At 39.2% G+C, this 14,920-nt stretch overlaps 1 protein-coding gene across 5 annotated transcripts in view; it reads left to right on the forward strand.

Annotated features, from left to right (window-relative positions):
• The window catches only part of BBS9 (Bardet-Biedl syndrome 9), a 434,296-nt gene extending 419,790 nt beyond the window's left edge, over window positions 1-14,506 (forward strand). For 3 of the 5 annotated variants that reach the window (XM_042921788.1, XM_042921820.1, XM_042921805.1), the window contains 2 exons: window positions 13,754-13,867; window positions 14,077-14,506. In XM_042921788.1, the coding sequence (XP_042777722.1) occupies window positions 13,754-13,867; window positions 14,077-14,108 (146 nt within the window). In that variant the 3' untranslated portion in view covers window positions 14,109-14,506. The remainder of the gene's footprint in view (window positions 1-13,753; window positions 13,868-14,076) is intronic. The other 2 variants (XM_042921795.1, XM_042921812.1) reach the window with 1 other exon arrangement.
• Window positions 14,507-14,920: the final 414 nt, after the last annotated feature.

Raw genomic sequence — 14,920 nt, forward strand, 5'->3', positions numbered from 1 at the left:
AATTAAAAAACAACAACAACTAATAATGGTGCGTCTGGAATTAGAACTCAGACAGTCTGGCATAAGATGTTATGCTCTTGAAGTAACTTGAGAATTTTAAGAGCAAGACGTTAGCCAGAGAGACTTCATTTCATATGATATGAGGATATGCTAGAGTGGATGGGTGAAGTTGTTTGGGAAACAAGATAGAATACATGACCCAACTGGGCATTTCCCCACAGTGACTAGCCTGTACATTCATGGGCTGTCACCAGCTGCAATCCTGGAATCATGTGGTAGAACATTCTTCAAAGATAACTTTTTAAAGCACTGTTTCCTATGTGTTCCCTCAAGTTTCATGAATTTCTTTTTGAATCTCTGTCTACATTATAGTGTATATATTCGGTACCTACTCTTTGCATAAGAGAAAAATAATTACCTCCTTCTCCCTATGTGTTTATTTTCCCATGGGAAGCTTATTTGTTTTTACCTTGCAGGCTAGAAAATCATCTAGAAACTGAAATAGAAAGGACTGCATGTATGAATGTAATACTTTGCTGTTTTTTTAAGGATCTTAAAATTTCTATATCTTTAGAGATGAGGGATGAACTGAATGACTCTTTGTTAAGCACTATTTCGTAGAGCACTGGTGAGCATTTGCCACTGAATCCTTCATTAATAATCCCTTCCTTTTCCAGAAAGACTTGCCAACACCTATAAAGTATTCACTAGGAGAATTAAAGTCATATAAAAATAATTGCTGTTTGCTTCCTTCAAGGCATACATTTAAATACGTTGCTTTATTCCTTCGCTCCTTGGCTGCCTCCTATGTTTAGTAACACTAGGTCAGCAGACTTCCTCTTTTAAGGTTCATCTGCTGGCCATTTCAATTTCCCATGAGAAAGCAAACCTACCACTCTTTTACCCTTTTATCTTAATGTTTCATCCATTTATGTCATATTATCTTGTGGGTTTGCGTTTCTCAGTAATAATGGCACTGCTGGTAAATAGAAAACAATGAATGTGATTATGCACCCCTGATGATAATGACGGTGATGATGATGATGATCATGTCATCATGTGAGCCTTTTTTAAAAAATTCCTTGTGATCTCAGAAGAGTAGTTATCTATGACAGTAACTTAATCAGTGATGTTATCTTTTTAAAATTGTTTTAAAATTTTACTTATTCATTATATTTTATTTCAATTCCAGTGTAGTTAACATACAGTGTTATATTAATTTATTTCATCTTAAAAGTAATGCATGCACTGTTTTCAAGTGAACTATTTTAATGCCATGTTGACAGTTTTGGTATTGGCCACTGGGTCCAGCTGGAAGCATTCCACCATTGGTCTGCTTACCCTATCTTCAGTTTTCACTTGAGCGTTTTTTAGATTGTCAAATAAAAATTTGTGCTGTCCTCATGGCTTGCAGTTTCATGTGTAATGGGCTGTAACTGTAATGACTAATGTATGTTTGGGGTTAATCATGAAAATAATAGCTAACATTTATTTATTGGGAGCTTACCGTTTGCCAGGCTTTGTGATAACTCTATTATGGACATTAACTAGCTTAATCTTTTTCTCTCATAAGGCAAATGCTATATTTTCTGCTTTTCTGGGAAAAGGAAACTAAGGCCCAGACTTATGTAACTTTGTTCAAGATACACTGATATTTGCCTTGCCACTCCCCTTTTCAGGATGCCCCTCTCTGCAATCAGTGGGCTAACTTACCATCCTGTGTACATTTCCCTTTACTGCAAGAAATGACATTATTTAATGGACAATTACAGAAATATATCACTAGACAATAAAGTTGCTTTGGAATGAGTCCTGAGGGTTTATTCAGGTTCCTCATTGTATGTGAAGAATATGATGAAACAGGCACTCTCCAGAGCCATTGGGCTCTTTTCTCTTTTCTCTGTTTGTAGCTGGAGTGACCCAACTGAACTCTTCATTTCATAATCACCACCTAGACTCTGTAATTATTAAAAACAACACAATTTGGTCAGGATCATGGCTTTTAATTGGGTTGTGGAAAGAAACTTAAGTTGAAGAAATGTTGCCAGGGTCATTGGGGGAATTAACAGCCACTTGATGCAAGAGGGAAGCTGTGAAGAACACTGGCTCTCTTATTATGTGGTGTCCAGGCAGAGTAAAGTTATGCTCTTACTATTTCATTTCATTTTTTAAAAGAAATTATTATTGCAGAACTATTGGCTTCCTTTCTTTCTCAACTGTGGCTATAATGTTTTATTTGTGCGTGTGTACTTTTGAGAGAGAGTTAGTCTCTGAAGTGGGAGTTAGGAGAGGAAAGTATTTGAAATGGAAATGTCTTAAAATCATGTCTCTTTCCAGTTGTACATTGGATTTCCTTAGGGTTTAGAAACAAAATGGAAATTAAAAACCACAATCACCTTTTTGAACAAGGAAATACTGTACTTATCAGTATAGAAAAGATCTAGTTGAAAGACAATAGATCTTGTATTTCATTGCAGAGTGCTCCAGACATTGATCAACTGGCAAGGAAAAACAAATATTAACTTTCTCTTCTTCCCCACCTTCTCACAATGGCTGGGTAATACTTTTGTATTCCTGTTTGGAGGATTTAATAGCCTTGTTAACATGTGGGAAAACATTATGATTGGACACTTTAACAAAATAGTGGGTAGGTTTTTTTCATTTTTTTTTAAGGTTCATGTTTATGTTCTTACTGGGTGTGTGTCTTTCCAAGTGCTCCAGGTTAAGAACTAAATGTGTTAGAAAAACAGATGTAATGCAAATAAATAGGAAGAGTTCTCATTTCCTTCAGCTCTGAGTTCCTGAGCAGTAATTTTATGGTATCTTCTTTCCATATCAGAAGTTGTGCTGACCCCAGATTCTTTCTCCTGAGTTGTGTCACAACTGATTAATGATCTATAGGGCCAGACAACAATTCACCTACATATGGTAGGGGGTCATAATGCATGTGTGTAGTGTAAAGATCACTCTTGCCAACAATTAATTGGGGAATTCACTTTATGAAACCCTGTTTACAGACTGACATCTGGAGAAATTCTTAACCTGGATCCATTCCAATCTGTAGGATTTATGGACTGTGCTTGGTTTTTTGTAAATAAGACTTTTTCTGCTTGGTACATTCTGTTTACATAATTATCAATGGATGAAAACGGCTATGGTCCTGTGTTTCTTAATTCTCTGTACCAAGTGGACCTAAATTATAAATGGTGGTCCAGCTAAAAGAATACTTGGACACCTATCATTATTCAAGTTGTGGAAACATCTTAATGCCAGGAGCACCCTGCTCTCTTAAGTCCAGACTCTCTGACTGGAGCCCTTATGCCCCAAGGGACTTAGTATTTAGCCTTTATGGGGATTTTAAAGCTTGTTGAGACACATGCTAGACCTCTTAAAATATATTAGACTCTCTTTTATTCACACTCTTGGTCTCTGCTCTGAGGTGTGAAATGGAAATATTTTCAAACATAGGTACATGCATAGTCTTGAACACATTTCAAGTTCTCACTGTGTGTGGGGGGATCAAAGCTTATTATTAAATAGCAGGATTGGATTCCCAAACATTCCATAGGTCGTCATGTCAGACACACATTACAATGACCTTCACCTGCCTCTCTTGGGTAGCCATTATTTCTGTTGCTGGTGGATGAGCTACTGCCGACATGGTCAGCATGGCATCTGCAAATACTGGGAGAAAAAATATTGTAGAATGGGTGAAACAGATCATAGGAAAACAAATACTGTATGTTGGAACTGGACACCTAGGACTAAATAGAAGGGCATTTTCTTCTTCTGCTTTGCTCAATTTTGAAACTATAAAATTGGACCAGGTTAAGGGTTGGGTGCTTCCACATTACAACAAAGTAAAGGGCAGAGAAGTGCAGAATGGGAGGGTGGAGATGAGAAAGATATGGACTTATGTCCTCCAGTTCCTCCTTTATTTGTAGCAGCATCATCATATGATATCAACCTGATTTATCGTGCTCAGCAGTACAGTACATTCTTTCTTTCCAAGATGTATTTTGATGAGGTGTGTGCCTGTTAACAATCATATATATCTGTATATATATGTGTGTGTATATATATACATATGTGTATATGTATATATATATACATATACACATATGAATATATGTGTATATACACATATGAATATGCTTTGTTTTTCTGGAACACATTTGTTCAGTGAGCACCTTTCTAAACCCAGAATGGCTCTTAAGCACAGAACAGAGTTACACACATATACACACACACACAATTTCCAACTAGCATCGCCTTACCAATTTTGATGTACTCTTAAGGAAGGGTTAAGTCCAAGTATGGGGCAGACCAGACACTTTGATCTGAAGTTCAATTTGGAAGAGGAGAGGTCAGTGGAGGATTGATCAGGGGAAGTGTAGCCCCACTTTTCCATTAGAGCTTTTTGCTTTTTATCTCCACCATAGCCCTTATGTAAGTCCTTAATCTGTGTTTTATCCATGACTCTTCCTAGCTATACACCTCTTGTTTTTCATTACATTTTCTTAACTGCAATGTATTTTTTATGCTCAAATAGTTGATCATCTACACCTTCAATAAGATACCCCAAATATCTTACATAGGAATGTGTACACAGAATCATAGACTATGTTGGTGATTCATCCTTTCCCGTCCCCTTTCCTTTTCATCCTCTGTCTCCGTTTCTTCTACTTGCTGCCTTCCTTCCACTGGCAAACTTTGCCTAAAAGTTTCTAAATACTCAGCTAAAATCACTATACAAACATACAGTAGGATACTTGGCTTTCTAAGCTTACATTGTCCTTAGGTTAGAAAAAAAAATATTTAAAAACAGTTAGGGGGTGCCTGGGTAGCTCAGTTGGTTTAGCGTCTGACTCTTGATCTCAGCTCAGTTCTTGATCTCAGGGTGGTGAGTTCATGCCCCACAATCGGATCTGTGCTGGGTGTGAAACCTACTTAAAAATAAACAGACAAATAAAAATAAAACAGTTAGGAATGAACGCACTAAAGGAGAATTATCAGGAAAACTATACATGTCTATATGCCTGTGTGCTTGTATGTGTTCACACACACACACGCACACACACGCACACACACACACACACACACACACACACACACGTAAATAGATAAAGAGATGAGGGGGGGATAAGGAATAAAACATTTCCCAATGGCTATATTTGTAGAGAAATTTTAAACTACTCATAGTCTCTTTGGGAAACACCTCATATTTAAAGTAGTGAAATATTCTTTTCAAAGCACCCATTCCCCACACTTCACATGAATTATAAACCTTTGAAATGAAATCTGAATGTTAGCCTCAAAAAACACTCTATCCACCAACTAAATCTTGATTAAATGAAAAATATCACTTGTGTATATTTGAGGTTTCTGCTGTTTTTAATTCTAAGTAGCAGTTCAGGCCACATAAACAGACAATTCTTTGGCTGGCAAGTCAGAGCAGCATCTGGGGTCGTTTGTGATTCTCAGTGTCACCTTGTTTGATTTCTCTTTCATATATGAAGAAAAAAGAAGAAAAGATTTTTTTCCTCCCTGAAGGAATGGAACATTCTCACCCATACACCTAATTGACTGCAAAGGTCACTGTAGCAAGAAAATAAATCAGCAAAGTCCTAAAATATACCCAAAGAACAGCTTGCCAACCTGCTGGATTTTCTGTATCATTGAAAGGAAGTACTAGTTAGGACTGCCAACACACAAACAAATCCATTGAGATCTTTCTGGAAAAGGAGGTGTTCTTGAGAAAGCTCTAGTGGTGTAGGAAGCAGGGGAATCAGAACTCGCTCTGGGACATTCGGGGCATGAACTACAATCTCTGAGCCTCTGTTTTGATATCTATTAAATGAAGGCGGTTAACTGAAAGCTCAAGTTCTTTGACTCCACAAAAGTGGTGCAGAATGTACATCTATGCCAAAAAAAAAAAAATTCATAGAGGGCAGAGGTGATAAAGTGTACTGTGTGCTGAGCACTGTAGTAGGTGTACGTGGTCTCATGTAATCCTCCCGATAGTTCTCGTTAAGACTCTGTTTTTACACATGGAGCAACTGATATTCTGCCCTGGGTGCTGCAGCCAGATCCAGCCTGGTCCACTACTGTGAACTTCACAGTCTAGGTTAAGCCTCACGGTTGGCCTCTTTCCTCTTCAGTGGCCTCTCCATTCACTGCCTACTCAACTTTCACTTTTGATAGAAGGAAAGGTAAACACCTGGAGACAATTCTAAAATATTGGAAACCTTAAAAATTTATAAAAAGAAACCTATAAAAAATTTTCCCCAGTCTAATCATGAGAAAAACATCAGACAAATGCCAGTAGAAGGGCATTCTGTAATGTATTTGACCAATCCTTCTCAAAACTGTCAAGGCCATCAAAAACAAGGGGAAATCTGAGAAACTGTCACAACCAAGAAGAGCCAAAGGAGACATGACTACTAATGTCATTTGGTGTCCTAGATGGGACCTTGAAACAGAAATAAGATACTAGTTAAAAACTAAGGAAATTTGAATAGACTGTGGACTATGGTCAACAATAATTGGTTCACTGATCATAACAACTGTACAATACTAACGCAAGTTATCACAATAGGGGTAACTGTGCAGAAGATATATGAAAATTTGCCGTACTATCTGCTAAATTTTTCTGAACATCTAAAATAATTCTGAAAAGTAGTCTATTAAAAAAATAATTTATCACTGCTCAAACCAAAAGAACACTGTAGCAGTAGGGAAAATAATATGCTTTTTTAAAAGTGTTTACTTATTTTTTTTAAAAAAAGAGAGAGAGATCAGGGGAGGGGCAGAGAGGGAGGGACAGAGGATCCGAAGTGGGCCCTGCAGTGACAACAGCTCAAACTCATGAACCATGAGATCTCACTAACTGTTGAGATCATGACCTGAGCCCAAGTCAGGCACTCAACCCACTGCGCCACTCAGGCGCCCTGGAAAAAATATGCTTTTAAACTACTACTTCTCTTTCTCCTCCTTTTCATCCTCTTCCTCTTCATCCTCCTCCTCCTTCTTCCAGTTATTATAGTAATACTATAAGGTGATCTACCAGTGTTAAATGCCTCTGGATACTGTATGAAGAGTGGCTTTCTGTGAGCCTTGGATTAGGCCAGGGGTTGGCAAACTATTTATGGTCCATAGGCCAAATATGGCCTCCTGCCTATTTTAGTAAATCAAGTTTTATTGGAACACAACCAGGCCTCATTCATGTTTACATATTGTCTTTGGCTGCATTTGCACTTCAGTGGCAAAATTGAGTAGTTGTACCAAAGATCAGATGGCCTGCAGACCTTAAAAAATATTTGTTATCTGGCCAACCCCTGGTTTAGGCTATTTGGGTTATAAGGTGGATAGTGAGGCAGGTAAGCTGGGCCACCAGGATTCACCTGGGGGTAAAATCAAATATTCAAACTCAGCTAATCAAATAGAAGGAAATATGTAAGATAGGGCATGAGTAAAATAGAGTAGTCAACTTCAGAGGTGGCCACGTGTTTAAGGTTTCTGCGTACTTTCTTTTTTGCTGCAGAGCTGTGTCTTTGACCCATTCGTGCATCAGCCTGTGTGAACCTGCCCTTTCAGACTCCCACCTTTAGGGACTTTTATCTTGGCCTATTTACTCTTCTGTTAGAGTTCCTAACTTTGATCTGAAAATAAATAGTCAAAACTTAGTTGTGTTTTTCAGTGTGCCAGGCACTTATACGCCCTCATCAATTTCTCTCTAATGAAGTAGGAATGCCATAGTCTCTATTTTATACATAAGGAAACTGAGGCTCATTTAAGTGAAATAACTTGCTCCAGAGGGTTGGTTGGCTCATAAATGCTGTGCCACAGTTTGAATTGAGGGCTCAAAACATAGCATTAAATCTCGTATACCATGCCGACTTTCAGTGCTAGAGCTGGCTCTCACTAGCTCGTGACAGCCAATTGTTGAATTTTTAGGAATTCTGTGAGCTCGTTGATAAATTCAGGCATTATTAAAAACTAAATTATGTAAATGTATAATCAAATACATTGTATTAAGAACAAAGGTAATATACCTCAAAACTCTTCACTAATATTTTACTGCAGTTTACTGTTATCTGTGCTCTTGAGGTTGGTGTCTACAAAGTCTGTATGGTGAAAGTGCTATCTAATTGTGAGCTCCTGTGCCGCTCTGCTAAGCGCCTTACTTGTGATGTCACCTTGCTTACTTGAAATTGGCCGTGATGGGAGTATTGACACCATGGAAATGGGCAGACACTACAGATTGCTTTTCTTTCGTGACAGCTAGCTGGTTACACCTTTGTCAGCCTACCAATGCTTACCTTACATTCTGATTTTGATCTCTATGTGGTATTCTAGATGATAGTCCCATTTGTTTCTTCCTGGCCCCCTATCTTGACCTTTGAACTCTATAAGTTTTATAGTCAATGCCACAGTAGCAACCTACAGATAGGGCCCAAGGGTCTTTTTTTTTATCATTATTTTTATTTGTTTACTTTTCTGACAGCGGGTAGAAATTCCTTAGTGTTGGAAAATTCCCTTGTTGAGAAAATGTATTCCACCTGATAAGGAAGAAGTTCAACCATCTGATAATTTGCTTTTAAATTCAGGAACATGTTTGAGGATAGTTTGGACTGCCTAAAAAAAAAAAAAAACAAAAAACAACCTAGAATTGAATTATCTTTATAAATATAGGGTGAACTCCTATTTGGAATTTTAGGTAAGGTTTCTACATAAATAATTTTCTGGATACATGGGGATTGCTATATGTGTTAATGTGTTATTAACTTGCAAAAAACTAAATTTTTACATATAGGTGTGGTTAACACAAATGAGCTTGCACATGATTCGCTAACAATTCAGAGGAATAGGCAGCATGGTAAAAGTCCTCAAAAACATCCTCCTAAACATGTAATCTCCAATTTATAAACCATCTTGTTTCAAATGCTTCTATGCTGATGGTTCATAATTCATCATACATGCTTCATGTTTTAAAATTTTACCTGCAGGAGTAACCTACCACTTACAATATTGCTCTCTTATGAATATGCATCCAGAACTCCAACTCCTGATCCCAGATTCTCTTAATGAAGCTCCTCTTATACAAGAGTACAGAAATAGAAGTAGATTCCCATAGTTGTGACAGCAGCAGGAATTGGGGAACCTGGACACCCTCCACTGGCAGGGAGAAGGGGACTGCCCTGGACACTGTGCATTGAGAGAACTGCCAGCCAGATATTTGAGGAAAACAGAGATACATAAGTTGTGATAAGCCCCTGTTGCCAAAATGAGTTTTCTGGCTATCTGAACTTTAGATAATTAGGAGTTTGCTGAATTATTATTACTCTAATTCTGTATATCATATTAATTAAGGTAGATCGTAACTTGTGGCCAGAAGACTGGCATCTGCCTGCAGATGTTTTGTTACCTAAAATCTAGAGTAAGTGTTTAGAAACTTGTAGCAACTGACAGAGTACTTTTCAAAGATTGAATCTACTACTAATGGACGAGGGTTGCTTTTTTATGCATTTCGTTTTTCTAGTAATTCCTTTTATTGTTATCACATTTTAGAAAAGTACTTTAGTAGTTTGTTTAGGTTGGAGATTTTAAAAACTGGTCCTTTTGAGAAGCATGGCTGCAATGGAAAGAGCTAGACTACAGCTCATGTAGACTTGCTGTGTGACCTTTGGCAAATGATGTAATCTCTAGGTTTACATTTAATTAATTGAGACTTTCTAGCAGGCCTGACACTTAGTCTTGCAAAGCTAAGTGAGGGATGCAAAAAATGTCAAAAGTTTTATTTTATTTTCTTTCCTAGCAGGAAGGTGGGAAATTTAGTCTCAGTTATTATTGCCCACCCCACCTTCCTTGGCTCCTATCTCCATATGGGACTCAGAAAACGAGGCCGCAGTACTGTCAACAGCCTCATTGCCTAACCCCACAGCAGAGGCCTGGTGCATAAGGGAGTCCTTGCTGAGTTTGGGGCTCCTGATGCCCAGCCCTCCTTGTGTCGATGACTCCATCCCTTGATACCTTGCTCCCTTGGGGTCGTCCAGCCTGGGTCTCTTTAATCTTCTGAATTACTAGAGAAAATCTTTCCCCAGAGGCACTTTCATATCTTCAGTGAGCTCAGGTCATGGAAGACCAAGGCTAGAAAAGAAAGTATCTTCAGTGGACTTTTGATTTGGCCCCAGTACAAATTTCTGAAGCAGGGAAGCACAAAATGGCCTGCGGAAACTTTGTGGAAAGAGGAACAGGGCCGAGGGAAAGCTGAGGAAAAAACACAAATTAATATCAATACATTTATAATTATAAAATGGGGCCAATAAACCCTTCTTGATAGGGTTGTCTGAGGATTGTGTGAGCTAATGCATTGAAAATTCATAGCCAATTGCCCAGCACACACTAGGTCCATAGGACTATGATTTCCCGATCAGGAGATCCCCGGCTCTCACTTGCTTTTGCCTGTTGGCTCTTATGTGTTGCACACACCATGTGTGTTTGGATGATTTCATCCAGCTGTGGTTTTTCTTTCCCTTATCCTTTGATGGGACAGGCTCTAAGCCAAGGGCACTTCATCTAGTGTCTGTGGAAACCAGGCTCCACTTCCACGGATAGGCTTCAGAGGGTCTCTGTTAGTCTGGAAGTTTTATACTTTATTTCTGTTATTTTACTGCTTACTCTTAAGTTTTTAACAAACAAATATTTTTTTTTTCCTAATGAAAATCTCATCAGATATATTCATCTGTCCTTCTTAGCAGATTCAAATTCGGTAACTGCGAGGTGCGGCCTAAGATTCTGCATTTCTAAAAGGCTCCTTGGTGATATCCAGTGCTGTGGGTCCAATGATCTCACTTAAATTAGCAAGGCCAAAGTAGGCTTCTGACTTTCCGGATGTGCCTTTCATTCATTGCCTATGAGCTCCCCCAAACTTTGCCATTTTCTATTTTTCTGGGATATCTAGTCATCAGAAGCAGCCACCCTATTCTGGCATGCTTATAATTATAAATATTTCCACTCCACAGCTATTTGATCTGTCATTCTTGACCTCTACATGCACTTCATTCTAGTTAGCCATGGATGAAAACTTACATAATTACGTAACAGGGTTATTCCTATCCTGTTTATCTCCAGTCACAGAGCCCCTATTTCTTTCACATAGATGGGCATTCTAACCTCAAAATTCTATGTTGAAGGCCAGCTTTTTAGAACTACTTCCAGTATCAATGATTTTTACAATAAATCATAGCCCGAGGTAAGGATTAAAATGATGGTTTATTTGGCAAACTCAGGGATGAGGAAAAAGGCAAGGGGATCAAGGAAATATGTGATGTAAAACAAAGGGAAGAGACCCAGCAGGTACATCTACCCTGCACAGGGAGGCACTTTTCTAGGGGTTGACAAAAGTGAAATAATAGTTTAGAGTCTACCCAGGAGAAGCAGGAGGGGAATTTTCTTCCCTCTTTTTCCCTTCTCCCGTTTCCCATTGGTCAAAATTCCAGATCCCATACCTTATTGTTTCTTCCAAGCTGGGAGGGCAGAAACTCTGGGCATATGGTTGGTCAGTATGGCTGCATGGTGGCATCTCCAAAAAGGGGGGATGGGATTCCCAGGGCAAGTGACTAGTCAGCCCTGCAGTGGGATTTGGGAGGTCTTTATCGTCTGTCTTGCCTCAATATTGAGTCAGCTAGAATAAAAGGTGGACACTAATTAATCAGTGGAGCCCTACCTCTCTCCACAAACATGGCAGATACCACTAACCGATCACTGCGCTCTTCCCATCTGTTAGCTGGGTACACTTCTTCCCCATGCCTGAAGTTTCCTTGTGTGTGAGGATAGCTACATGAGTAGAACATTCCTGGCCTCACCCTACTTCCTCCCTCCCACTTCCCCAGAGATGCCTTAACCTGATTTTTGACTTTACAATGAGAAACCAAATCATTCTTGGTCCTTTTTTCTTAAGATCAGGTTCTGTTCTGCAGGGAGCACATCCTTCTTTCTGTTCTTCCCTATCATTAGTCTTAGAGAAGTATTTCTCCCTCACCCTACATACCCTTTTTTTCCCCCTCAATTGGATGAGGGGCCAAGAGGCGAAGAAGGATGGTATTTCTTGGTCTTCTTCAAGGTCCCAGCAGCTTGGGGCCTGCCCTGGCCTCACAATACTCTAAACAGCACTCCTGGCAGCCACACTCAGTGGATTGCCATGTGGGATAAAGCCTCACTGACACCTGAGAGCTGCAGCCACAGTATCTCTTTGGCTAATGCTGCAACTGAGAGTCCTAAAGTAAGTGGTTAGATAACATGGGCTTTAGGAGTCGTCAACTTGGGTGTGAGTTCGGTCTTACTCCTTAGGAGCTGTATGACCTTGGCAAGTTACTGCATCTCGTGAGATCTCAGTTTTCTGATGTGTAAGATGAGAATAATAGTATCTATTTCATAGTTTCTAGGAACTAAATGAGATAATATGGACAGAGTTTCTAGCACTTAGAAAGTACTTAATAATGGTAGTTATTGTTACCATGATCTACAGACTTTGGAAAGAGATTAAAAATAAGTCTGGTCCTCCTTCTGGATGGGGCCCATGCCATTTTCAGATATAGCCGGGCAAGTTCCATTGCACTGATGAAGAATTCTAACATTTCCTGCTGGGGAACCTCTGAGGTTACCTCTGATTCTTATTTTATGAATGTGGAGATGCTTTTCTTTCAAGTTTCCCTGGGCATCGGTTTCTTTTTCAGAGTTGATGCAGAGAGATGAATGGTAAGGTGTGTTCTCCTTCAGACTTGGAGAACTTCATGCCACTTCCTCTTCATTTGAAGGATGTGGTTTGCAAATCAGTGCTGAGATACCCTCTTTTTCCTTATAAACCCCCTCCTACATAAAGCCAAATTTGAGTACAGAGGCTTTGGACTCTGCGTGAGAAGCCTCAGAAAAGGAAAAAAAAATTCACACTTCATTAACAAGAAGAATGGCTTTGGAAAAAAATATGTATAGTATACAGCATGTCAGTACCTTTCCAGGAAATGATGGCAAATTAGTCAAATCAAGTTGCAGATATAGTCAAGAAATTCTCACATGAGTTTCCCCTACAAGATTTTGGTGAATAAAATCAAACGACTTATACCCAATATTTCAGAAGTGCAGTGGTGCTGGCTCATCCTCAAGTCACTGTGGAATTGCCTTGGAATTGAAAGCTTCCACAGTGCAGCTTATGGCTTTGCTGCTGAATTATGAAGTGTTTGTGTCTGTGCTGTGAAGTGCTGGGATGCAGGGATAGACTCAAATTCCAGAGAAATACCACCACAATCACCGTCTCAGAATACCAGCACCCTTCCTCTTTGCTCAAGAAAGGTTTTATTCCCTCGTGGTCAATGTGCTTTGTTTTTTATATTTCTGATGCTGTGGTATTAAAGAGAATTCCTGCTGGGGCGCCATTATATTATGATATCACATATGCAATAGGTTTTGTCCTTTCTGACTTAAAAAAAAATAAATTTAAAGGCAACACCATTGTTGCTGTTGCTAAGTGATATTGGCATAATATGTCTTTGGGGGCAATAACTCATTCCTTGTATTTTCACCCAAAAGAGAGACATTTAAGATTATTCTGTTTGGTCTGCTCCTGAAGATTATTGTCACATCATTTGTTATCTTTATGATTGGCACGTTCTTAAGCTGCGGCAAGCTGTGGTTGCCGTGTGGAGAGGCAGATTTTCCTGCATATTGCTTAAAATACTGTCTGTGTTTTTCCAAGTAGGTGGCTGTACTACCATCCCAGAATCAGACTTAGAAGAAAGATCAATAGAGCAAGACTCCACTGAACTGTTTACCAACCACAAGCACCTCATTGTAGAGACGCCCTTGCCTGGTAAGAAAATGGGTGGTCTTCACCAATGATATGTCAGGGACAATGGCACTCTGGTCAGTTCTTGTCATACCAGAGAGCATTTTGCAAAGCTGCTTGTTTTCCAACTTCATCCTTCGCCTCAGCACTGGTGCAGCTGAATTTGATCATTTGTATACTCCTTTCAATATTCAAACCTTTTCTCTCTCTCTTGCCCTCTTTCTTTTTTCCAGAAGTTTCACCCCTCCAAGGAGTCTCGGAATAGTTCAAGTAGAGTTGTCTGGTTGAGGGGAAGATGGCTTTCCCAAGGCTGATCCTGTGTGGACCTCAGGCCAAGCACAAATGTAGGGCTGGCCCGGTGCTTCATCCATCTCACCTGCTTGGAGATGATATGTAGACTGGGGATTGGGATTTTTTTCTTATTGTGCTAGGAGGATTTGTAATACCCAGGGCAAGTCAGTTGAAACCTAGGTGGGAAAAATATTGCTGCTTTTTGGTCATCTGTATGCTTGCAGCCATCGGATATAGTGAGAGGACATCTTCTGGGGACAGACTTTATAATGCAGAGGCCTAGATCCAAAGTAATTTGATACCCCATTCTTTTCACAGAATTCTTATATAGTAACTGTATCAAATTTAATAAAGCATCTCATTGTCCAACAATATCTTGGATTTGATTTATAACTAGAGGGTTATATAGATGGTTTCTCCACGTTATTTCTGCAAAGGAAAGAAACGGAAAGGAACTGAAAACTTTGCTACTCCATGCCCGGTAAGACTCAAATATGATTGTTTTATATATAAAGTAAACTACAGAATTTTTATATGATTTATTTATTATGCTAAAAATGGAAGAAAGTAAGTTTTTAGGATTGTATGAAAATTTTCAAATATTTTATGGGAATGCAGTACATTAACATCCTCTTTTCATTACCCCATGGTGGCACCTTTTAGAAATTCAGGTTATAGGGGTGCCTGAGTGCCTCAGTTGGTTGAGAGGCCGACTTCAGCTCAGGTCATAATCTCATGATTTGTGAGTTGGAGCCCTGTGTTGGGCTCTGTGCTGTCAGCTGGGAG

This window comes from Panthera leo, chromosome A2 (assembly GCF_018350215.1).
Source record: "Panthera leo isolate Ple1 chromosome A2, P.leo_Ple1_pat1.1, whole genome shotgun sequence".
NCBI classification, from domain to species: Eukaryota; Metazoa; Chordata; class Mammalia; order Carnivora; family Felidae; genus Panthera; species Panthera leo.